This window comes from Trematomus bernacchii, unplaced genomic scaffold (genome assembly GCF_902827165.1).
Source record: "Trematomus bernacchii unplaced genomic scaffold, fTreBer1.1, whole genome shotgun sequence".
Taxonomy (NCBI): Eukaryota; Metazoa; Chordata; class Actinopteri; order Perciformes; family Nototheniidae; genus Trematomus; species Trematomus bernacchii.
The window spans coordinates 479,898-505,681 of NW_022987652.1; the positions used below are offsets into that span (position 1 = coordinate 479,898).

General features: G+C 42.7%; 2 protein-coding genes across 3 annotated transcripts in view; both read left to right on the plus strand.

Moving 5' to 3' along the window:
• LOC117486406 (myocardin-related transcription factor A-like) overlaps positions 1 to 16,997 on the plus strand; it is a 36,157-nt gene extending 19,160 nt beyond the window's left edge. The window contains 14 exon segments of the mRNA XM_034134834.1: positions 1,499 to 1,653; positions 2,192 to 2,353; positions 3,060 to 3,128; positions 4,588 to 4,772; positions 6,348 to 6,516; positions 7,507 to 7,887; positions 9,027 to 9,899; positions 10,937 to 11,143; positions 11,231 to 11,311; positions 12,105 to 12,239; positions 14,156 to 14,242; positions 15,570 to 15,633; positions 15,720 to 15,838; positions 15,841 to 16,997. Of these exon segments, the coding sequence (XP_033990725.1) occupies positions 1,499 to 1,653; positions 2,192 to 2,353; positions 3,060 to 3,128; positions 4,588 to 4,772; positions 6,348 to 6,516; positions 7,507 to 7,887; positions 9,027 to 9,899; positions 10,937 to 11,143; positions 11,231 to 11,311; positions 12,105 to 12,239; positions 14,156 to 14,242; positions 15,570 to 15,633; positions 15,720 to 15,838; positions 15,841 to 16,248 (3,095 nt within the window). The 3' untranslated portion in view covers positions 16,249 to 16,997.
• Positions 16,998 to 21,604: 4,607 nt separating this feature from the next.
• On the plus strand, positions 21,605 to 24,204 carry LOC117486409 (tripartite motif-containing protein 16-like). 2 transcript variants are annotated; one of them, XM_034134838.1, is made up of 2 exons: positions 21,605 to 22,760; positions 22,803 to 24,204. In XM_034134838.1, the coding sequence occupies exons 1-2, from the start codon at positions 21,693 to 21,695 to the stop codon at positions 23,352 to 23,354; spliced, it is 1,620 nt and encodes a 539-aa protein (XP_033990729.1). In that variant the 5' UTR covers positions 21,605 to 21,692; the 3' UTR covers positions 23,355 to 24,204. The 2 variants fall into 2 exon arrangements, with proteins under 2 accessions (XP_033990729.1, XP_033990728.1); XM_034134837.1 differs by having other exon boundaries at positions 21,605 to 24,204.
• The last annotated feature ends 1,580 nt before the right edge of the window (positions 24,205 to 25,784 follow it).

Here is a 25,784-nt window from a genome sequence, read left to right on the forward strand (position 1 = left end):
CTGTATGCTCTAAGGCAGGGGGGTCAAACTCAAATACACAGTGGGCCAAAATAAAAAAATGGGTACTAGTCGAGGGCCGGACTGGTTCAATGTTTATTGCAAAACTTATTGAAATGAACTTATTGCACATATTAAACCTGGAACTAACAAAGCTTAAATTATTGCCTATAAAAACAACATTAAACATTAAATAATCAGTTGCAGTCATTTCTTATGATTACATTTTTCCACAGGCCAACAACAGCTTCAAAAAAACAATTTCCCTCAAAGAAAGAAAACAAACATGCCCTGTTGTCACAAGAAAAAAAGTGCAGAAGGAAACATCCATTGAAACTCAGTGTGCTGCTCTGTGATGCTAGTTCAAGCCAGATACTTGGCATCTCATCTTGGGTGCAAGTTCATCAATGTTTGGGGTCAGGCTCTGAGCTGAGGAGACCCTCAGGATTGAGTGAAGGTGTGAGTGCAATATACCGGCGGTCCAGATCGAATAGTAATTAAAAATTATCCTGCGGGCCGAAATTAAATCCACCAAGGGCCTGATTTGGCCCCCGGGCCTTGAGTTTGACACATGTGTTCTAAAATGTAATTTACAGTCTCTCTGAACACACCCTTTACTGTAGCTGTGAAATTACAACATCCAGGGATATACTGTACACACACCTGTAATGCAGTATTTTGAGAGTGAGTGTACAAACAGGTTGCATCATCTTACTGGATGATAAACCACACAGTAGCTCTGTTACAGGAGTGACGAAACACATATATTTGGACATACTCGTGTTAGGAAACATTGTAGGGCATACAGCGTGGTGTAACTTCTCTAAAATGACGAATCAGAATCAGAGACAGGTTTATTACCAGGTGGGTTGACACGTACGAGGAATTTGACTTGGTGTCTTGTTGCATACATAACAGCAAAGTGAGAATGAAAAAACACAGATAGAGAACTAATTAAAAAACACAGATAGAGAACTAGTGTATCGTATCACTGTTTAGAAATCAAACAGGGATGAGTGTGTGACACGTTGTGAGGAAGCAAGGAAGTGAACTGTTTGCCCTCTGGACACGAATACTGAAAAAAATCTCCTAAATTCTGTTTTTACAGAAGTTTAATTTACCAACAGATGTAATAATAATTGGCTCAATTTCCCGTTCAGTTTGAGTCGCCGAGAGGCTAAGCTTGGCTATAAACGGCGACGCGTTTTCAATGAGAAAGTCCATACTGAATGAAGTAAGATAGTTTGACGATATTTAAAAAACCAAATCAAAACACGGTAACTATAGATACAAAAACGGCAGCACAAGCTCACCCTCTGTCATCCGCACTCGACATGAAACAGGTGACCTAAATACACAAACCACACCCATGTGACGATTAACGGAAGTGCTCAACAAATACAAATAAAAGTGACGTAAACAAATAATAATAATAATAATACAAATAATAACTCAGGCGAGGTAGCATTCTGGCTCGTACAATAATGATGTCTGCTTACAGATTCTCCAAAGGGTGAGGGCTCGTCTCTGGATGAAGACAGCTGTGATGCTCTGTCACCGGATCAGCTGACCAATCAGGACTCTCCGCTGAGCGCCGTCCCGCAGCTGTCTCCCTCTGATCTGCTCAGCAACAGCGGAGACATATCCCCCACACAGGTACTAACACAGGATGCATTGTGGGGGAACAAAAACATATTTATAGGGCAACTTTTAGGGCACTGCCTCCATAATCAGGGCATTCACAACATGTTTTAGGCCAATTAAGAAGCAATTCATGCAGTCGTTATCTTTTCTTTGCTAACATGAGTCAATAGAAAAGCATATTATTGCAATCATCTGTGTGTGGGGAAAAGCAGGAGACAGTTCTAATAATATAGGCTTGTATCTCGAGTCGGTTTCTCAAACTTACCTACCCCACCTTTAATTTCTGACACTATCAAAATGGAATTCAAACGAATGATCCAATAGTTATCCATCACTAATTTAACGGTTCCTGTTTATTCTTATTGTGTCCTCTAAAACATTATGAAATTAAAACATTATATATTTGGAGGTTTGTTGATTTCTGCAAACAAACTCAGACTAAAGAAAATAAAAAAAATGTCAAAGTATTTCAACAAAAATATGTATTTTAGTTGAATTTGATGTGATTATAAACTTGATGGCACCACTAACTAGTGTAATCTTTTCTCAGTTCATCACACAGTCCCCTCCCCCTCCTCCTCTTCCTCTTCCTCCTCCTCCACCTCCTCCTCCTCCTCTTCAGGTGAATGGGTCAGACTCCTCCCCTTTCACAAAAGTCACCAATGGGACGATGGTGACTTTAACGAACACACGCCTTACTGGACATATCAAGGTACGTGTAACTGGTTTTTATATCATTATATATTGTAATTAAACGTGTTATATTTTGTGGTACAATGTGCACGTTTTTACTTTAACTTCTTATGTATATATGCATTTTTTTTAATTCTACTTTATTTTAACTTTTGTTGTGAATTTTACCTTCAATTCTTTATATAAATATATTTTTTAAGTTTATTTCTTTATTGCACCTTTTTACTTTAACCTGTTATATCTACATATATATTTTTTTTAATTATATTTTATTTAAACATTTGACTTTAACTTCTAATGTTTGTATAAATACTTTTTTAATTTGATGTTTTTTTGCGTATTTTTACTTCAATTTCTTATGTTTATATACAAATATTTACTCTGTATTATTTTTAATATGAAATATGACTTTTTACTTGAACTTCTGATTTTATATAAATATTTATTTATTAATTTAATATTTTTATAGCACATTTATACTTTTTTTTAATATCTTAAATTCTCATTTTTAAAAATTTATTTCAATAAACCCAATTTCCCCATAGTATAAATAAAGTATTCTGATTCTGATTCATCACCCAAGAATATGATATATACAGATTTGATGACCTCTAAATAACCCTAATCTCTATTTTTGAAGCAGCTGTAAGCATCTTACTCTTCTTCATCTCTTCGTCTCCTCACTTCCTCCTCCTGACCCCGTTTCTCACGCTTTCTGTCTCCAGTCTCAGAACAAGTCGAGTTCAGACCGTCCTCCTCAGAGACCCAAGAAACCAAAGGACAGCAAACCCAAGGTCAGCTGACTCTCTGTTTCTGTTAAAGCAAGCACACATTGTATAAGGCTGATTTATGAGAGTACCTGATCTTTGAGGAACTACCAGAGAGCTGAAGTTCTTCCAGTTTCTCTCTCGGGGGTTTTGGTCTCAGTTTTCTCAGAACTAGAGAAACATTTTCACATTTAACATTCACACAATCCAGAAATGCCTCGTTAAAAGAGGAAGGGACACCATGTTTCGCATCCTAAATACAGCAGAATAAACAATGACCCTAGTTTTGTTATTTCTGTTGACCTTTCCCGCCTACATGACCTGAAAGCACATCCTTTTTTCTGTCCAGGAATCAGTAAGTGATGTCAAGCAAGAGGATATTTTAACCCTTGTGTTGTGCCTCCACTTTAACATTAATGGCAATAGAGAAAAACAACAACTTTAAAATGTTGTGCGTCAATAGTATATCCCAGGGGTCGGCAACCTTTTTGATATGAGGAGGCGTGTGGTGCAGTGGATTAGTGCGTTGGTGTTGGGATCAGGGGAGCACAGGTTCAAACCCCACTGCAGTCAGCATGTCGTTGTGTCCCTGAGACACTTCACCCCAAATTGCTCCTGTGGGGATTGCCCACAGTATTGAGTATGTAAGTCGCTTTGGATAAAAGCGTCTAACAAGTAACATGAAATGTAATTTAATATAATGTCATGTAATATGAAGTGCCATTTAAAACAAAAATTGTGATCAGTGTGCCGACGATCGCGCTGCGTGCATGGCTTCCTTCTACACGTAACGGGGAGACGCGCTCTGGCTCAGGATCCGAAAATACAATTAATATATTTTGCACACTTATTCCACTTATTCCAAGTGTGCCACTGGTTACGGTGCCGACCCCTGGTATATCCACTTTCACTGAGTTAAATCTCTTATCCAACATTAACGCTGAGCAAATATCCTGACATCTCTTCACTTTAGTTACCCTTTAAATGTCATTTTGTAAAAAAATAATGCCATTGTGTTTCTTTTATAAGGAAGAAAACACATGCAGAAATGTGTTTCTATATTTTTAAGTCATGATGGTATTTATTTTCGCAGTCTGGCATGATTAGCAACAACATACAACATTAACAAAAAATATGTAAGAAAAATACCTAAATCTCGTGGAAAGTAGTAAACAATACACTGAAACCCTGATCTAATGTATTGTGATTTGAATGGGTTTCAATAGGAAATGTTTGTCTTTTTAAGGGTACATCATTTCAAATAGACACATAGAAAAAAACCTCGCCAAATGTAAGCTTTACTGAAAAAAGGAAACAGCCAAAAATGTACAGAAAAGTAATAATAAAAACATCTATCAATTGGAATACTAATTAAAAAAATTATAAAATTGCCAAAATGTATGCCATATGTATTACCACATCAAAAATGATTGCACAATGTTGAAAAATACTACACTCTCTAAACTGTTGTCTGTCTTGTGTGCAGGTGAAGAAGCTGAAGTACCACCAGTACATCCCTCCAGACCAGAAGGCAGACAAAGAGCGCCCCCCCCAGATGGACTCGTCCTACGCCAAGCTGCTCCACCAGCAGCAGCTCTTCCTCCAGCTGCAGATCCTCAACCAGCAGCAGCAGCACTACAACTACCACACCATCCTGCCCGCGCCACCCAAGTGAGTGTTCAAGTGCACAGTAAAGGGGGCTGAGCGCAGGGGCGTTATTCAAAGGCTGCGGTCAAAAGACACTTTTCCTTAACCTCTGGGAGAAACGTAATTGGGTTAGGGAATGATGTGAAGGAGAATTCATCAGGACTTGGAAGCGTATTCATGATGTGAAGGCAATTGTTATTGATTTGTGTCTGCTGTGGGAAAACTAAAATGTTCTATATATATGGATAGGGCTGTGCAATTAATCGCATTTTAATCTCGATTACGATTTTGACTTGCAACGATTACGAAAACAACGTAATCGAAATAAAACGATTATTATTTTTATAAAGAAAAAAAAAAAAATGTAATTATTATTTTTTTTAATATTTTTTTTATTGGTTTTTCAGTTGAATTATACTTTAAGTTCAGGGTAATCAACTGTTAAAAACATACTGTTCCAATTTTATTTTACAATAAATTGATGTTTTCAAAGTAAATGGATAATCGTTTTTTAATAATCGTGATATCAATTATTGACCAAAATAATCGTGATTATGATTTTTGCCATAATCGCACAGCCCTAGATATAGATATGTTCATGTGGTGTTGTTTGGCTTTATGCAAGGGGACAAAAGTGATAAATATATTACCAAAAAAGTGGTTGCTAGTGCTCTCCCTCAGCCTCCTGTCCACTCGTATTAATCCGCATTAATCCCTATTAGTAGTATAATTGAATGAAACCCTTTTAAATAAATACTATTTTATGCAATATATGCATAACTTGCGAGGCCTACACGCCGACTACTATGCATATCACCAATCAAACATGTTGAATTAAAATAAAATGGGCTTCTTAAACATCACCCAACTCAGTAAACACACTTTTTTGGTCGAAGTTCAAAACATATAAGAATTTCGGCAAGAAATGGCATATCAGGAACAATTGATCTGCTTGTGTCTATCATGATCTGCTGTTTCCGTGAATAGATAATTGTGCGTCACTTTAAATGTTGCAGCTGCAATGAATTGTGGGTCAGCATTATCCCCTTCATTTGGTGCAGCATACTCCAGTGTATCCTGTGTTTACGGAGATAACAAACAAAGCATTACAAGTCCTTTCCTATCATGTAGAGAATTAAAAAAAGCTCGTATCATGGCGGCCACTTCCGCTACTTTTGGGACATTTCACCCCATTAGGAACCTTCCTAAGCAAAAAAAACAACCACTTGACCGCCACCCAGGAGTCCTTTCTCTTCCTCATATTAAACCCGTGGTTATTATACTGATAGTGAATTCGTGCAGCACAGCCTGCAGGCGGTTTCTTTATGACTTCCTGTCTGCTCCTGACTCTCTGCTGTGGTTTGTTTCTTCCGTGTTAGTGGTTCTTCAGTCATTCTGTGGAGCCCGGAGCTTAAAGCAGAAGTCCTCTTCATCCCAGATAAGCCTCTGTGCTTTGGCAAAAACAATGTGGGACTTTAGGAATATGCTTTTCAAATGAAACAATGGATGTGTTTGGGGAGAGAAATAAAGCTTTCCATGTTTACTATATTGTATTTACTACCATGACATCAACATCCCCTGCTGTGTTTCCTCCATCAGGCCTCCCACTGAGCAGCCTCCATCAACAAACTCTGGCCCCTCCCCCTCTCGCAGCGTTTCCACAACGACCACCAACACATCCAATCAGAGCGCGGCTTCCCGTCTGAGCCAATCAGCAGCGGGCGGAGCCAAACCAGAAAGTCTGCCCGCCAACCTGGATGAGTTCAAGGTGAGAACACTTTTCAGAAAAAAGTTTTTTTATCTAAATATATGTTAAATTTGACTAAGTTAAGATACAAACCAGCTTGTTTTAAGATAAGATAGATCTAAAGGCCCTGACACACAAAACTGACACCAAAGAACACGTCCCGACGGACCCGATTGTTGTGTCGCCTCACGTCTCCTGCGTCTTGGCCAACAGTCGCACTGGAACACACCGCAAAGACTTCAGCCGACGGCCAAGTAGCACGTACGAACTGCGCATGCGTGAGTGGCAATAACTCTCCTTACCAGCAGGCGGCGGTAGTGCGTATTCGTCATTCAAAAGAGGCAACAACCGGAAGACAGACCGCGTGATAACCGAGAGAAGAAGAACAGACTGCGTGATATATACAAACAACAAATAGCGTGCGTTCCATGTTCACTCTCGTCCATCACAGACTGTTTCACATAACGACTTATAATCGAAAACATGTTTAGTGCGGTACTGGAAAAGGAAAAATAATAGCCGTCTGTGTGTGCCTTCTTCACTTCCGTTTCGCTTCTCATGCACTGATTCGCTAAGCTGAACAGCCAATCAGAGTGATTTATTTGGCCGACAGCCTCCCGACAGCGGCCGACACCTGGTAGTTTCGCAAAAAGGTGTCGGCGCGGCCGAAAAGACACGACGGTGCGGGACACACCAATCTGAGTAGGGCGACAGGACGCTCATCGACGGCCAGACATCTATTGACGGCTGAAATCGGCTCGGTGTGTCCGGGCCTTTATAATCCTGAAGGAAATTCTTGTACGAGAGATAGCTCAAAAACTCAAAAAACATAAGAATACAAAACAATAGAGCAGTTATTTGTAAAAAAAAGAACACAATTCAATTAATTTTGGGACGTTTTGCCATTGAACTAAATGACACACTTTTGTTTAGTTCTTGTCTCTTACATATCATATATGCTCTGAGTCAAAGCCCACTAAGTAACTTCTGGTCGTGTTTCTCATCCTCCAGGTCGCCGAGTTGAAACAGGAACTGAAGCTTCGTGGTCTGACCGTCTCCGGCACGAAGAACGATCTGATCGAGCGTCTCCGAAACTACCAGGAGCACAATGGAGGCAACGCAGCAGCTCTGAAGAACGCCGTCTCGCAGACAAACCAACAGACTGGGACCATCACAGCCTCTCCAAACACAACCAGCACCCCCGACCACCATCCAGGAGAGGGAGGGTTCAAGCTGGACCTGTCCTCCATCGGTCAGGTGATCCCGGGGCGGGTCATGAGGTTCGGCAGCACCAGCTCCAGCCCTCCGATGTCTCCCACTCCCTCTGAGAGGTCGCTGGCTGGGATGAGCCCCGACGAGACGAGCTGCAACGGAGACATGTTCGGAGAGATGGTGAGAGTTTATATGAAGCAAAAGGCGCTTTCACACCGGAGTACTTTTCCCGTTTAGTTCCGATAGTTCCTGGGATTTTGCGTTCACACCAAAAAGAGAACTTAGTTCATGAGAACTTTTCCCCCATTTTCAGTCCCTGCTAGAGAGGTGGTACTTTCCTGGGGAGAAAAAAGTTCCAATTTCTGATTGGCTGGGCGGATTGCAAACCATGCCCCGTAAAACTCTGAAAGGTTTTGTGAAGCCGACATTGTATTTGCTGGCATTAGCATTATTAGCATTAGCATTAGCCCAGCGCACCAACGGAGAGAGAATAACTTATGGCAACACAAAAAATAACGTGGGAGCGGTGGAGATGAGGAGGTGTCGGCGTTCTGGCGATTTACTCTGAAGGCTTCAGTAGAAGCTGCTGGGAGTCCCAGCAGCTTCTACTGAAGCCAGTCCCCAACTCCGGGGACTTCCGGCCGGGGACTTCGGGTGGCAGTATACGCCGTGAAGTTGTTTGCGGCCTGCCAGTAAACCCAAAGCAGAAGAAGACGAAGTAACGTCAGCGGCTTCATTTGCCTAATCTTCCCTCAGGGAACTTATTCCGGTGTGAACGTGATCTGCTCTTAGTTCCATGGGGGTACTAAGTGCTGGGAACTAAGTACGGCAAAGTACTTTAACGGTCACATGGTGGTTAATTATTTAGATTTTGGTCATTTTTCTGACTTTTTCCTCATATTCTGAGCCAAAGATCTCTGCTTCAGCAGCACTAACACAAACTAGAGTGTCCAGATGTATTCATATCTAAATTCTGAAGCGTTTTACAGAGCAGCTTGTTCACAGTTCATTCATAGCCTGATACATATCACATTTTATTCCTGTTAAGGCTGTTAACAATTCGTTTTTTATTTATGGAGATATTCAAAAGTTCCCTTTTTGAACCTGGCTTTATCCAATATTCTGTTTTGTAAGTGTATGTAAATTATCACACATTCAATACGATAAGGGATCATTTTGCATATTCAAACATATTTTGACTTATTATCAACTTAAGTGATATATATAAGTTCAACTATTATCACCCGTAGAGACTCATATGTGTGATATGTGTACATTCCTTCTAACTGAAATCCTCTTCTTGTTGTATTTCCCTTCAGGTGAGCTCTCCTCTCACTCAGCTCACCCTCCACCCGTCTCCTCAGCACCCGTCAAACGTCTCCTCTCTCTCCACGGTCAAAGAGGAGTCTCAGAGCTCCTGCAGACTCTCCTCCACCTCCGCTTCTCCATCCGCAGCCATGGACACGTCCTCCGTAGTGAAGGACCAGATGCTGCAGGAGAAGGACAAGCAGATCGAGGAGCTGACCCGCATGTTGAGGCAGAAACAGAGACTGGTGGAGACGCTTCGCTCTCAGCTGGAACAGGGAAAGGTGACAGGTGGAGCAGAAAAGGGAGGAAACAGAACAGAGGTTAAGCTTCAAACTCTGATAAAAGCGTCCGCCATCCAACCCCCGACTCTCCCTAACGGCCTGTTGGTGAAAGTGAAGAAGGAGCTGGAGCCCGAGGAGGGGATGGAGGGCGTGACGGAGGGAAAGAAAGCAGTGCAGCCGATGCAGTGCAGTCAGGAGACGCTGCTTCGACTGCAGCAGATCCACCGGCTGCAGATCGAACAAGCAGAGCACAACAAACTCACTCTGCAGCCCAAACAGAAAACCTCCGAGGCTACGACCAAGCAGAGGAAAGACGCTCAAATCCTGCTCCAACAGCAGCAGCACCTGCAGCAGCTCATCATCCAGCAGACGCAGCAGAAGCAGATCCTGGCGCAGCAGCAGCAGCAGCAGCAGCAGCAGAAGGTGGTGGTGCAGCAGAACCAGCTGAAACCGGTTCCTCACAGCGTGGGGAAGAGCCAGCTGAAGCAGGTCCCGGTGCAGATCCAGAGACCTTCAGCGACCCTGAGTCAGCAGAGGAAGCAGCTGAGAGCCAATCAGAGGCAGCAGCAGAGGCAGCAGGCAGCCGCTGTCAGCACGCAGCAGGTAACACTCAGAGGATCATTGTAGTAACAAACAGTGAAGGATTTCAACTTCATTAACCCTAATTAGACCCTGTGTCACCTTGGATTCTTCAAGAGAACATTTAGTCTTTCTCACATGCCTCCCCAAGGAACAAAGTAACCATTAACCGAGGAACGTTTTTGATGAATTGTAGTAAACGAGGGCAAAACTAAATCCAATTCTCCTTCATCCAGCCTTAAAGGTGGGGTAGGTAATTCACTTCAGAAACACTTGTTGTTATATTCCATGGAAAGCTCTTAACATCCCGATAGCAATGAATATATTAAATGCTTTGACAATAAATACATAAAAAAATATCATCTGTGGAAGCCGTGGCGCTGTAAAAAGCACGACCAATCATCTGAGCCGGCCCGGCTAAAATAACTGGATGGCCTACCTGCCTGTCAGCCTTCCATCTGTGCACAAACTTATCTCGTGCCCTCATTGGTCATGTGCGCGTCCGTGTGTGTTGGAGGAGGGGCTCTGTAAGGAAGTCTGAAGGAAGGGGCAGATTTGTTTCGGCAGCGTACTTTCAAATTCTATCGCACTCGAGCTGGTTTCTCCATTCTTACCTACCCTACCTTTAAACTCATTTCCTCCCAAACACATGCATTTTCTCCAGAACCAGTAAAAACTCTGGCTTGTCCGGGCAAGTATTTTGCAGAAGCATGAGACTGCTTTACGACAAAATAGAAAAAGATACATGGAGACGTTATTGTGAGAATGCACGTGAGAGGGAAGTAATGAGCATAGGACTGGACAAATGAGAGGGATTATTCTCCACAAGAGTTTGTTAGCAGACGTTTAAATATAGTTGTGATGCTGTTAAACGCAGTATCCATTTACATTGATATTTTCCCAGGCTTCAATGTCGAGTGCACAACCGCTCCAGCATATTTAACAATGTTAGTGAGCTCAAGAGTTCAACAGTCTTATGGCCAGTGAGATAAAACTGTCTCTGACACTAGTAAATAAAACATATATGTATATAACTCATATAATACTCTTTGTCTTCCCAGGTGACCCCGGTCTTTGTCAACCAGCAGAACGCCTCTCAGGTCCAAACGCAGGCCATCTCTCTGGACCTTCTGAAGGCTAACGGCACCCCCACGCTGGTTACCGACAGCAACGGAAACCACTACCTGATCGCTCTGACCAATCACAGCGCAGAGGGGCAGAACGGAGGGTCCTCATTGGCCAAACCCAACAGTCGCATCACACTGCAGGTACGGGGGAAACTTCATATTGTTGAATGGACTGAACGTGGTTAATAATCAGTGATGAGATATTCATGTCTCTGCTTGTTGTTACAGAGGTTACAGTCGACTCCGACTAAACTGCCCAGCACTGACAGCCAATCAAAAGAGCCGCCAGAGGCCGAGCCAATCAAAAAGGTACGTCATAAATATTTTTTTGCTTTTTTATGGAACTTTTTCGCCTTTTATTTGAAAGGGAGAAGCTGGAAATGAAACACTTTTTTTGTATTTTATTTCATTCTGCGTCTTCTGCAAAGTAACCTATTCTTTTGTTTGAATGTATTATATAATATTATAATAGACACTGATGCATAAGCTTAAGGCTTGAGAACACAAGAGCTGCCTTTATCTCAGGAAATCATTTAAAATAAATTACAAGACATTTTGGCTCACTCCCAAAAAGCGTTTATATGATCCTCAGCTTTCTTTTCACCACATTTTGAAGTGTCCTTGATAATATCTACCAAATAATTGTAATGTAAGACAAAGGGACAGTTTCATCCCACGGGCCATAAGACCGTTAAACACCTGAACTTTTGAAAGAACATCCATAACATTCATCTGTAACTCATATATCAATATTCCAATTACTTGCATATAGACTATTCTGCACTATTTCTATTATATTATATTTTATTTGTATTTACTTGCACTATTTTATCAGTTGTATTGTGTTGCTCTGTTGGAGGAGCCTGAGACCTAAGATGTTCATTGTCATATCTACTGTATCTCTGTACACATGCCAATAAAAGCCTTGAACCTTGAGATGTGCTTAAGGACTGTTGAATCTAATGAGCAGTTCATCTTCCTGCCACAAGGTGTCGCCACCAACACAGTTAAACATCATTTCTGTGAACCAGCAGCAACGAGCCAATCACAATTTATATTCAACATATAATAATAATAATAAACCTGTCTGTATCCACTTCAGGTGGAGAAGGCGGGGCTTCACCTGGACACCAACGTCTCCCCTCAGCCCAGCCTGTCCGCCCCCCCCAGCCTGCAGCCGTTCTTCGACGACATGTCGGACTCGGAAAGCCAAAGCAGTTTGATCTCCTCTCTGAAGGTAAACTCTTCTTCCTCTTCCTCCTCCTCCTCCTCAGCAGAGGTGGGAAGTAGTGGAGTACAAATACTTCGTTACTGTACTTAAGTACATGTTTCTGGTATCAGTACTTTACTCCACTACTTATTTTTCTGACGTCTTTTTACTTTGATTTCTTACATTTTGAACACAAATACCTGAACTTTCTACTTCTTACATTTTGAACCCAAATACCTGTACTTTCTACTTCTTACATTTTGAACACAAATACCTGTACTTTCTACTTCTTACATGTTGAACACAAATACCTGTACTTTCTACTTCTTACATTTTGAACACAAATACCTGTACTTTCTACTTCTTACATGTTGAACCCAAATACCTGTACTTTCTACTTCTTACATGTTGAACACAAATACCTGTACTTTCTACTTCTTACATGTTGAACACAAATACCTGTACTTTCTACTTCTTACATTTTGAACACAAATACCTGTACTTTCTACTTCTTACATTTTGAACACAAATACCTGTACTTTCTACTTCTTACATGTTGAACACAAATACCTGTACTTTCTACTTCTTACATGTTGAACACAAATACCTGTACTTTCTACTTCTTACATGTTGAACACAAATACCTGTACTTTCTACTTCTTACATTTTGAACACAAATACCTGTACTTTCTACTTCTTACATGTTGAACACAAATACCTGTACTTTCTACTTCTTACATGTTGAACTCAAATACCTGTACTTTCTACTTCTTACATGTTGAACCCAAATACCTGTACTTTCTACTTCTCACATGTTGAACCCAAATACCTGTACTTTCTACTTCTTACATGTTGAACTCAAATACCTGTACTTTCTACTTCTTACATGTTGAACCCAAATACCTGTACTTTCTACTTCTCACATGTTGAACACAAATACCTGTACTTTCTACTTCTTACATTTTGAACACAAATACCTGTACTTTCTACTTCTTACATTTTGAACCCAAATACCTGTACTTTCTACTTCTTACATGTTGAACACAAATACCTGTACTTTCTACTTCTTACATGTTGAACACAAATACCTGTACTTTCTACTTCTCACATGTTGAACCCAAATACCTGTACTTTCTACTTCTTACATGTTGAACTCAAATACCTGTACTTTCTACTTCTTACATGTTGAACTCAAATACCTGTACTTTCTACTTCTTACATGTTGAACCCAAATACCTGTACTTTCTACTTCTCACATGTTGAACACAAATACCTGTACTTTCTACTTCTTACATTTTGAACACAAATACCTGTACTTTCTACTTCTTACATTTTGAACCCAAATACCTGTACTTTCTACTTCTTACATGTTGAACACAAATACCTGTACTTTCTACTTCTTACATGTTGAACACAAATACCTGTACTTTCTACTTCTTACATTTCCCAAACAGGCTGGTTCCTTTAGTTTGAATGTGTGTTTGGTGGCGTGATCATTATTATTTAGAGTCATTGCGTGCCTATTGATTTGAACACGATCCGTGTATCCATCATTTCCTGGTCTTCTCTAAAGAAGAGGGACCAATGAAAACGTTGTCATGTTGCCGTTGTTCAGCATGGAAACATTCATTAGCTAACAATGACATTATTGTTCTATTAATATAAAGGGAGGTCAGGTACTCTTTAAAACAGCTGCTAGTTATGGGTACTTTTTACTGAAGTACATTTCAAAGCCCTCTTTACTTTCACTTGAGTAAAGAACTTTAGTCAGTACTTCTACTTTCACCAGAGTATTTTTAAACACGAGTATCTGTACTTCTACTTGAGTACAGGATGTGTGCCATCTCTGTTCCTCAGATACTCTCCTCCATCTTCTCCACCTGTTGTTTCACCTCATTAACTTTTCTCTTGTTTCTTCTCTTCTTCCTCTCCTCCCCCCTCAGAGAGAGGAGGTGTGTTACGACCGACACACACTCTTCACCCCCCCCTCCCCCAAACACAACTCCTCCCTCTCTTCCAAGCGCTCCAAAGTACGTCCTCTTTCCTCCGTCTGTCCTTTAGTGTCGTCCTGTGTCTGTCTCTGCCTCCATGTTCCCTCTCACTCTGAGCTCTGTGCTTACTGAACTGAAGGAAGTTGGAAGATTGTTTATTTTATGATTGTGTCATAGTGATAGAAATGTTAGCGTTAAAATGTTTTTAATTATAAATTAATATTATTTTCCACAATTGTCTTTAGAGTTAAATCCCTTCTACCTACCTGATACCTGAACTACAAATATTCATTCATTTTAAGGCTTTTCATGTATTTATCAATCACTTTTAAGGTAACGTCACTTGTGTTTTATGAAAACAAAAACGCAATAACGTTTATATTTTCTTTATACTTCCTTATAGGGGGAAATGTTTGAATTATCATATGATAATAATCAATTTTCCACAGAGAGAGGCGAAGTCGCGCCCATCTACTTCCGCCCCATGGGACCTTATTTCGGAAGAATTATGTATTGAAGTCAATGGAGAGAGAAAGATTATCTCTCGATCCCGTTTGAATTGTGCCACGAATTACACATATGATGTTTGTCAATTTTAAAAAATAATTTCCATGTCAAAAAGGTCACAGTTTGTCGTAAAACTGTTGAAATATAAGACTATGAAAAATAGGCAACTAGAAAGACTACAAATCCCAGAGTCCTGGTCCCGCATGCTGGCTCTTAGGGACCGACTAACTCCCCTTGTGTGTATGTACAGCTCTCAACATGCCCAGACTTGGAGTGATTTTCACCTCTTTTAATACTTTCCGCCTCATTCTGAAAGAAAGAAGTGAAATGTGCCAACGTGACGGCCGTCTTGGTGTGTGGTGCGAGACGGGAGATGTAGTTCATTGAGCGGTTTCACACAAAGAAAAGTGTTACTTCACAGTTTTACGACACATTTTTTATTTGTTTGACTTGCAAAATTATCTTTTAAATTGACAAACATCATATGTGTAATTCGTGGCACAATTCAAACGGGATCGAAAGATAATCTTTCTCTCTCCATTGACTTCAATGCATACTTTTTCAGAAATAAGGTCCCATGGAGGTCCCCCGGAAGGGGAGGGACTTCGCCTCTCTATAGTTCGACATGTCAATGATAAACAACAACAATCTGTTGGAAGGAAGACAATAAAACTACAATTTTGAAGTAAAATCTACAGATTTAAAGCCGGTAGTTTAATAAACACCCTGTGATGTCTTTGGTATTTCAGGAAATAAAAAAATAAAAAAATGAACCGATAAGTTAAACTTCCAATATCATGTATTACATTAGCAGTGCTTGATGTGTGATTGGTGGCTGATGGAAACGGTTGTGTTTCAGCAGGAGAACGGCGTCAACAGTCAGCAGATGGACGACCTGTTTGACATCCTGCTGAAGAGCGGAGGTAAAAAAACTTTATTGAAACACTAACGGCAAACAAACACACTTGATGAGTCTCCTGTTCTGACATCATTTCTCTGTCCTCGTCAGAAATCCCCGGCTTCAAAGGCCACCCGGACCCCTCCCTCGCCCCTCTCCACTCGGACCCTCCCTCTCCAGCCTCTCCTCCGTCTCCCCTGCTCCTCCACCTGTCCCCCCCCCCCCCCTCCCTCTCCCCTCGCCTCCCCCCCCCCCCTCCTCCTCCTCCAGCGCGCGTCTGGAGGACTTCCTGGAGAGCTCGACGGGGAACCCCCTGCTGGGCGTTGAACCTGATGGCGGTCTCACTCTGATCCACGACCTCCACAGCCAGATGCTCAGCACTTCCAGCATTTTGGACCCTCACGCCCCCTCCCCCATGGACACCTCAGATCTGGGCTTCTCCCCACACCCTGCTGGGCTGGATTTCGACAGCATGGACTGGCTGGACATCTCCATGGTGAGAGGAGGGAGTGGAGGAGGCAGTAATGGAGGAGAGGAGACCAGTTTAGCTCCTCTGGTGCCTCACACCCCCCCGAGCGTTTTCTCCACCGACTTCCTGGACGGATCGGACCTGCAGCTGCACTGGGAGTCGTGTCTGTAGCCTCCTCCATCTTTTTTTTCCGTGCACAAACAGAAACATTTCTTATGCTGTCTCTACCACTGCGAGGGGGCACTGACACATGTAGCGTGATGAAGGGGGGGGGGGTCTACGGTGGGAAACGCACTTTCGAAAACGATGCATATGTAAAAAGAGAAATGTGACAAAACATGCGAGTGTTTCGGCGCATTTGTGTTTTTCTATTTGCGCCGTTGCAGCGCGTTTGCACCAGCTTGAGGAGGGGGAAACCTACGGTGGCTCACAGGGGGCAAACGCACTATTGAAAACGATGCAAATATAAAAACGGGATCCGGTTTAAATCCACTGCTTTATAACCAGGTCACTGTAATGCAACATGCGAAACATTTCACTGGTTTAACGAGAGGAGTGTGTGTGTGTGTGTGTGTGTGTCAGTGCCTCCTAAACTTTGCACTTATGCTGAATCTGATTGGTTTGTAAAAAAAAAAAGTGTGTTCAAACTGATCTCTGCCCACACTAGTGGAAAAGAAAACGCGGTCATTATTTGACTTTTTGAGAGGAAACCATATCGGTGGCACCAGTGTATTATTGGTAACATTGTGGTAGACCACTATGTATTGCTGTATATGGGGTGTATATTATCAATTGTCCATACGACTTATTTTTTCTTTGCTGGTTGCTTTAGAGTCGAGCTCGCCGGCTGGGGATCATAGGCTGAGGGAGGGGCTCCGAAACACTTGGACCTTGTCATTTTTTTAAAGAAAAACTGTAAAAAAAATAAATAAACATACTATAAAAAAACTCACAGGATGAGTCTGTTTTCATTTGTCACAATTAAAGGTATTATAGTTATACTCATAACTAAAATAATAACCTTTTTTCAGAAAACAGTTAAACTCATTTGGGTTGTCTTGTTAAAAAACGAATAATAATTAAATACAATTGAACCTTAATTCATCTCAGTTTTAGTTTTTTTGCTGTAATATATGTCTCCAAAAATAAGGAGAAAATGAATTTGAGAAATGCAGGTATTTCTTCATAATTGATCATTTTCTTAACACGCAGAAGTCCAGAAATATAGCAAAACTAAATCTTAAAAAGATAAGAAATAATGATAAAAATCAACTAAATATTATGTGGAAGCTGGAAAGGAAATGTAAAAAGTCTTAAATAATAAAGTTATTCAAACATATAATTGAAAATTCAACACAACAGAAATGGGGTGAAGCCTGCGAGCTAGTTCAGGCAGTCAACTCGAGCACCAATCAGACATTAACACGTGACGCACCTCGTCCCTCCTACAACCAACCAAACACATTCTCCTGAACATGCCGCTCTATTTAAGCTGCCTGCTCCACCCCAGCTTCCACCCCAGCTTCCACCCCAGCTTCCACCCCAGCTCCCACCCCAGCTTCCACCCCAGCTCCCACCCCAGCTTCCACCCCCAGCTTCCACCCCCAGCTTCCACCCCCAGCTTCCACCCCCAGCTTCCACCCCAGCTCCCACCCCAGCTCCCACCCCAGCTTCCACCCCAGCTTCCACCCCAGCTTCCACCCCCAGCTTCCACCCCCAGCTTCCACAGAATTAAGTGTTACAGGGATATATTTGTAGGCTTTTAAAGTACAAAATAATGTATTCTCTCAGTATCTTTCTGGTTTATTCATTCCTTTCTGTTGATATTGTTATTGTCTTGTTTTTCTCCGGGTCACACGTTTTCTTCTACGGACTCAGAAAACCAACACTTCCTGTTGCACACGACTAGTTGTATGCAAGATGCCTGAGTTCAGGTTAAACAACACATCTTCAGGGTGAGTAGTTCAATCAGGAGAGACTTCATTTGGTTTAAAGAACATTTATTGACACATGCCATATGATGAATGTTAAGTCTTTGGCGATTAGACCCCGATCCTGAAATCGTATATCTAAAGGGGGAAATGCAGCCGTGAGCATATAGGGAACCCCCCGGGGTCTAGACACTGGTGATGATGCTGAAGATCTGGATTTGATGAGGAGATGGGATGAAGAGGGGATGTGATGAGGTCTTTGGATTAGCTCTCCTGGCACTGGATGTGATGAAAGGAGGTGGATGGGGAGGAGGCGGGCGGCAGCATGAACGCCTGAAATCACGCTGACTGCAGGAGAGAGGAGAACCATTTTAAAGTTTGGCTGCAGCACGCTGATTGGCTGCTGAGATTGAGGTGAATGTAATAGGTTAATTGAAAGCCTGTGATGAGCTGATTATAAGCAGCTGTGGAGTGAATGTATCCCAGTCTTCCTGAAAGAACTTGCGCTGAGCTTCATTTAGGCCTTAGTAGATCTTATCTTCTACTTTACACCTGCATTTTGTACACTGTCCCTGCCTGCACCATGTCCAATGTTGTCTCTGTTGACAACCTACTAGGTAATTAAACTGATCTTGTATCTTGCTTATTTCTCCTTAGGAAAGCGGGCACGGGATGACAGCTTCCTTGACACCATCATGGCGATGGAGGACCGCCGTGCCATGGTCAGCAAGGAGAATGAGGACCTGCGTGCCAAGGAGATGCACGATGAACGGCTGCTGCATTCACACAAGGCGCAGGAATCGGACGACCAGCTGCTCATGGTGATGCCGCACCATGCTGACTCGGCGGCGCGCCAGGTGGAGGTGTCAAAATACCTTTCAGGCTGGGCTTCTGGCAGTGCTAAGCGAGCTGATTAAATCCAACAGGCCTTCAATAAAAAAATAAAGAAAAACTTGTCGTCGTTGATAAACTGTACAATGACTTGTTGGGAGGCGTGTGGTGCAGTGGTCTGGTGCGTTGGTGTTCGGATCAGGGGAGCGCAGGTTCAAACCCCACTGCAGTCAGCATGTCGTTGTGTCCCTGGGCAAGACACTTCACCCCAAATTGCCTACACCTGGGACAGTTCATTTTGTATTATTGTGATTATATATATGCCACTGTTATTAATACTGACACTTCACTTTGCACTAAGGTGTGTCTGCTGCTGAGCCTACCTATTGTTATTATATATATATATATGTTTTGATACTACTGACACTTTATTTGATATTGAAAATGTTAACTTCTATTTACATGCATACGACACACCTGGGACAGCGTGATGCTGTTATTGATATTGTCTTGAGTGTGCAATAAAAGAGAACCTACATGGCGATTAAACAGAGCCTGTATCTTACATTTTTCATTACATTTCATGTAACTAAGCTTGCTTATTTCTCCTCTGACACGTTATCTTTACAGTGACCTGTGTAGCATCCTATACATCACATGTAAGTAATTATTCTGATACCATCATGTTTCATCGGTTATAAACTGGCGAAGCTTTATTTATTGTGGCTTTCAAAAAGATAATTTCATTGTATTTCAAAATGGCGTCCATCTATTTATAGAAAGAGAAATGGTTAAGTTTGTTATTACCAGTGTTGTGAGTTCAATATTTTTTAATTCATTATAGTAAGGGAACATCTTAGGAGTTAGTGTAGTGAGTTTCAGAGCAGTGTAATCATTATTTGACCTAAAATTAAATGTTTTTATAAACATGACATGGGATTTGCTAACTTTTGATTTCCCCCATTTTACACGACACAAATGGAGGCCACTATGGGCCACAACTAACACGTAGGTTTCTGTAGGGTTCATGGCAGACGGATGCAGTTGCTCTCAGGAGGATATATAATAAAGGTGTGTTAGCTGCTGAGCCTATTTAGTGTGCATACGACACACCTGGCACATTTTATTCATTTCACACGTAGCGTAGCGCGTGCATGTCGTCGTCCAATCCTTTTGTCAATCCTTCTTAACCGCCGTCGCCTCCGAATCAGCATTGCTATTGCATTTGACTGGTCGACGATCTGTATTTGTGTTTGCTTAAATAACTCAGACGAAGCTCATGTCTGAGGTCGGAAGGTAAACAGAGGCCTCATTTACAGCAAGTGGGCGCGGGAGGTTTTTCTTCTTCTTTTTCTCTCGGTTTTTTGGTGGATTGCAACTTTAAGGTGCATACCGCCACCTACTGTACTCGCCGTGAAGTTGTTTGCGGCCTGCCAGTAAACCCAAAGCAGAAGAAGAAGAAGTGACGTCAGCGGCTTCATTTGCCTAACCCACCCCCAGGAACTCATTTTGGTGTGAACGCGATCTGCTTTAGTTCATCAGAACTAAAAGAGCTCTCATGAACTAAAGTTCTCATGAACTATTGTGGGAAAAGTACTTGGTGTGAACGCGCCTATTGACTTCCTCGGACACCGCGTCACCAAGGGCGGTGCAGCACCCCTGCCGGCGAAGGTTGAGACAGTTGCGGCGTTTCCTCGCCCGCTCACAGCCCGGTCGCTCCGTGAGTTCCTGGGGATGGTGACTTTCTACCACCGTTTCAACGCCCGGGCCGCCCACATTATGCGGCCGCTGTATGAGGCTTTGAAGGGTACGACCCCCATCCAGGCGATCGACTGGACGGCGGAAGCTGGAGAAACGTCCACAAACAGAGCTATGTTTGCTGGGTCTTCAGGGAGGAGAGGGAGGGGGTCTGTGGAGGTCTGAGGGTCCTCTGAGAGGAGAGGAGGGAAGGAGATGAGGAGGTGAGGAAGGGAGTGAGGAAGGAGGTTCAGTCTCCTGGATCACGTTAGGTAGGGGTGTCTCTGTGATGGGGTCCTGTGGGGGGGGTCCTGGGAAGAGGACACAGCGGGGGACGTCTCCTCGGAGGAACTCACCTCGATGGACTCTCAGGAATCTGAGGTTTCTTCTTCTCCATTGAGACACATCTGTTGGAGGGTAAAAAGAAAAGATTTAAAAGAAGGTTTCAACCACAAATCATCATTTTGGTGTCAATTCAAGAGGACGTGTAGTTTTCAGGTTCATAGTTAGTGTGAATGCACAGGATAAGGATTTCTATATAAAAGCCCCTCCCCCACACACACAATACCACTACTACTTCTACTACTACTACTACTACTACTACTACTACTTCTACTACTACTACTACTACTACTACTACTACTACTTACAGTAAAAAACGACTTACTGTACATTCAATTATTAAATCAATCAGCTATCTCAGGACATTGAGGCTATACATTTACAGTGGAGGAAACAAGTATTTAACCTCCTTCAGATTTTGTAAGTTTACCAACTTATTTTACAACTAAAAGCTCTTTTCAAATGAAGAGCAGGTTGTAACCGAGGCTCTGTAGGTCAGAGTCTGAGCGCTGCTCCTCGTCCTGAATGACTCAGAGTTTGATAAGCCCTCCCTCTCCTTCCTGCTCTCAGACACAGCCAGCTCCACTCTGTACTTCCTGGTTCCTCCCCTTCAGATCCACACTGAGGAGGAGGGGTGTAACCAACATGTGGGTAAAGCACAAGAGCTGATAGGCCGCATTCACCGCCCACACACATCCTGTTCAGATCAGCTGTCTCACTAGTTTCAGCTCTCAGGAAGTGAAACTCACACACTCGCTGCTACTGAGAGGTGAAATGGCGCAGAAAGGAGTTCAGCTGGAGCGGGAAACCTTCTCTTGTTCGATCTGTCTGGATCTACTGAAGGATCCGGTGACTACTACCTGTGGACACAGCTACTGCATGAAGTGTATTAAAGGCTTCTGGGACGGAGAGGATGAGAAGAAGATCCACAGCTGCCCTCAGTGTAGGCAGAGCTTCACACCGAGGCCTGTCCTGCTGAAGAACACCATGTTAGCAGCTTTAGTGGAGGAGCTGAAGAAGACTGGACCCCCACCTGCTCCTGCTGATCTCTGCTATGCTGGAGCTGAAGATGTGGCCTGTGATGTCTGCACTGGGAGGAAGCTGAGAGCCTGTAAGTCCTGTCTGCAGTGTGTGGCCTCTTACTGTGACAAACACCTCCAGCCTCATTATGAATCACCTGTCTTTAAAAAACACAAGCTGGTGGAGCCCTCCAAGAAGCTCCAGGAGAACATCTGCTCTCGTCACGACGAGGTGATGAAGATGTTCTGCCGCACTGATCAGCAGTGTATCTGTTTAATCTGCACTATGGATGACCATAAGGGCCACGACACGGTGTCAGCTGCTGCAGAGAGGACTGAGAGGCAGAGAGAGCTGGAGGGGAGTCGACTAAACATCCAGCAGAGAATCCAGGACGGAGAGAAGGAGGTGAAGCTGCTTCAGCAGGAGGTGGAGGCCGTCAATGGCTCTGCTGATAAAGCAGTGGAGGACAGTGAGAAGATGTTCACTGAGCTGATCCGTCTCATGGAGAAAAGAAGCTCTGATGTGAAGCAGCAGGTCAGATCCCAGCAGAAGAGAGAAGTGAGTCGAGTCAAAGAGCTTCAGGAGAAGCTGGAGCAGGAGATCTCTGAGCTGAAGAGGAGAGACGCTGAGCTGAAGCTGCTGTCTCACACAGAGGATCACAACCAGTTTCTGCACAGCTACCCCTCACTGTCAGCCCTCAGTGAACCTACACACTCCTCCAGCATCAACATCCGTCCTCTGAGCTACTTTGAGGACGTGACGGCGGCCCTGTCAGCAGTCAGAGACAAACTACAGGACGTCCTGAGAGAGGAATGGACAAACGTCTCACCGACTGAGGTGGAGGTTTTACTGTCAGCAGCAGAGCCCACCACCAGAGCTGGGTTCTTACAATATTCACAGGAGATCACTCTGGATCCAAACACAGCACACACACAGCTGGTATTATCTGAGGGGAGCAGAAAAGCAACACTCATGGAACAACAACAGTCTTATTCTCGTCACCCAGACAGATTCACTTGGTATGCTCAGGTCCTGAGTAGAGAGAGTCTGACTGGACGTTGTTACTGGGAGGTGGAGTGGAGAGGGAGAGGAGTTCGTGTAGCAGTCGCATACAAGAATATCAGCAGAGGGTGGGGAAGTGGATTTGGAGACAATGACAAATCTTGGTCCTTAGATTGTGACCAAAACAATTATTCATTTCGTTACAACAGAATCAAAACTCCCGTCTCAGGTCCTCAGTCCTCCAGAGTAGGAGTGTACCTGGATCACAGAGCAGGTGTTCTGTCCTTCTACAGCGTCTCTGAAACCATGACTCTCCTCCACAGAGTGCAGACCACATTCACTCAGCCGCTACATGCTGGAGTTTGGCTTTATTATAAAAATGGAGACACTGCTGAGTTTTGTAAACTGAAATAGCCTGAAGTCATTGGAGGAACTCTTCTACTTCTTAAACTCACCGTGTGTCCATCAGAGCTGATTGTTCATGTCTTCACTGCGCAGAGATCAGCTGTCAATCAAACATGATGGGATGTGCTTCAACATCTCCTCATGAGTTGTTCTGTAAAGGTTGGACTTTCTTCCGGCTCCTTCCTGTGTCTGTGTAGCCATGGAGGCTGTCACTGCTCAGGAGGATCCTTGTTCACCTGAACTGATATGTAAACTTTGCTCTAAATATGTGTTGGATATTTCTTTTGATTCATGTTGTTGTTTCTCTTGTAATGCACGAGTCTTCAGAGAGAAAGCAGCAGAGCTTCTTTTATTCTACACATTTTATTCTGCCCACTTTCTAAAACAATAGAGGCATTTATAATCACATGTATTATTTTGACAGATTAAATGTTATTGTTGCCCAAATTAACTACAAATGAGTTCCCAGATGGTTATAACACTTATTTCATCATAACATGTTTATTTAAAATGATATTACTTCCTGTCATGATCATAATCAATAAGTCCATCATTCATTATTCTCCTGTAAATAGCTTAGAGTCTTTGCTTGGGAAATAAAATGTTATTGTTTTGCAGACTAATTGTTGTTGTTGTTGTTGTTGTCCAAATAGAAAGTGGGTACTCTGATGTTTTATAGAACATAACTTATCATGATAATAATCAATAAGGAAATCATGTATGACTCTGTTTGAAATAGCTGAGATGAAACACATGGTGTGGATAAAGTGAAACTGATCATGAAATCATTGAACAGACTTTACTGATGGGATGTGTGATCAAATGAAATGTTTAGATCATTAATAAAGGTTTGTCTTTCCAAAACAAAAACAGGATGTTCTTCTTGTGTTATGTCCAAGGTGCCATACGAAGCTGATGGAGAACATGTGGAAGTGATCTGAGACTAAATGAAGCTCAGCGCAAGTTCAACCAGGAAGACCGTCTTTACTCCTTCATTTACTATTTACATGTTACTACTCTCTCTCTCCTCTCAATAAGTGTCCACTCCCCAGCTTAACCAAATCAGTGGATGTTTGCTGGAACTGTTTGTAAACAGCGTGTTTCCTGACGGACACACACAGCGCTGAGACCGGTCAGGTAGAGACCGGTCTCCAGTTAGCACCGATGCAGACTCGCTGTTTGAGGGCTTGATAACCCACTCCCCCTCCACACTCGTTGGTTTGGAACAGCACTTAATGTGGCGGACCCTCCGCGCAAACGGAGGGGTAGTGTGTAGGGGTAGGGGGTAGGGGCAGTGGCGGTTCTAGAACATTTTACATGGGGTGGCAAAGGGGGGGCAAGAGGTCATGCCAGGGTGGCATGGGAGGGCGGACAGTACGTGGTATTTGATACTGTATATATAACCTATTTATTGTTAAATCATGCCCTAACACAAGTGTTCTTAATGCACAAGAGAAACAAGGTGTTCAGACCAACAAACTCAAATATAGTATAAAACAGCAGAAAATACTCTTGATACCCTAGAACTCTGCGTACTGTAGTAAAAGTACTTAGTTATAATGAAGTACACAAATGACATGTGCTTTTAAATGTTCCTCATTATGCCTGTGTCCTCTTTGTGTTGCATGATGGGAGAGGAGCAGTTCATCTGCATCCTGCTGAGGATGAGGAGCCTTTGATAGCAGGGGATGTGAAGGCTGACATTTACAGAGGAAGGGGGGGGGGGGGCTGAGAGAGGGTTTTGTTCTACACCTGTTTGTTTGAAAGACAAGAGAGTAGGTGAGAATAAAGACGGAGTCGCTTTGACCCTCTGCATGTCACTCAGAGTCATTACAGTCTGCTGTGAGGGGGGGGTTTCATTAGTATCATTGTATCTGTTCTCTTACTTTAAAAAACAACCGTAATTGGGAGAAAATACGTTGACATTTCTACTCAATAACTAAAATACCCTGATTTCCAACCTGATGAGTCAGACTGGGATCCACCGGTCGTTTGGAGGGCGGCTTCTCTCACGGTTCACCGGTCGTTACGTAACCGCGTACTTTAACTTAACCTCTGAGTGGGAAGAGTTACGTAACGCTCCTGTTGGCCTGGATTTCATGTGGAACTTTAAAAGGAGCAGAGAGAGGAAAGGTTGGACCGTTAACAAATGTGTGATATTGTGGAGAGGGAGAAGTACTCAGATCTTGTACTTGAGTAAAAGTAGAAGTACTCAGATCTTGCACTTGAGTAAAAGTAGAAGTACTCAGATCTTGTACTTGAGTAAAAGTAGAAGTACTCAGATCTTGTATAGTGAAAGTAGAAGTACTCAGATCTTGCTCTTGAGTAAAAGTAGAAGTACTCAGATCTTGTATAGTGAAAGTAGAAGTACTCAGATCTTGCTCTTGAGTAAAAGTAGAAGTACTCAGATCTTGCTCTTGAGTAAAAGTAGAAGTACTC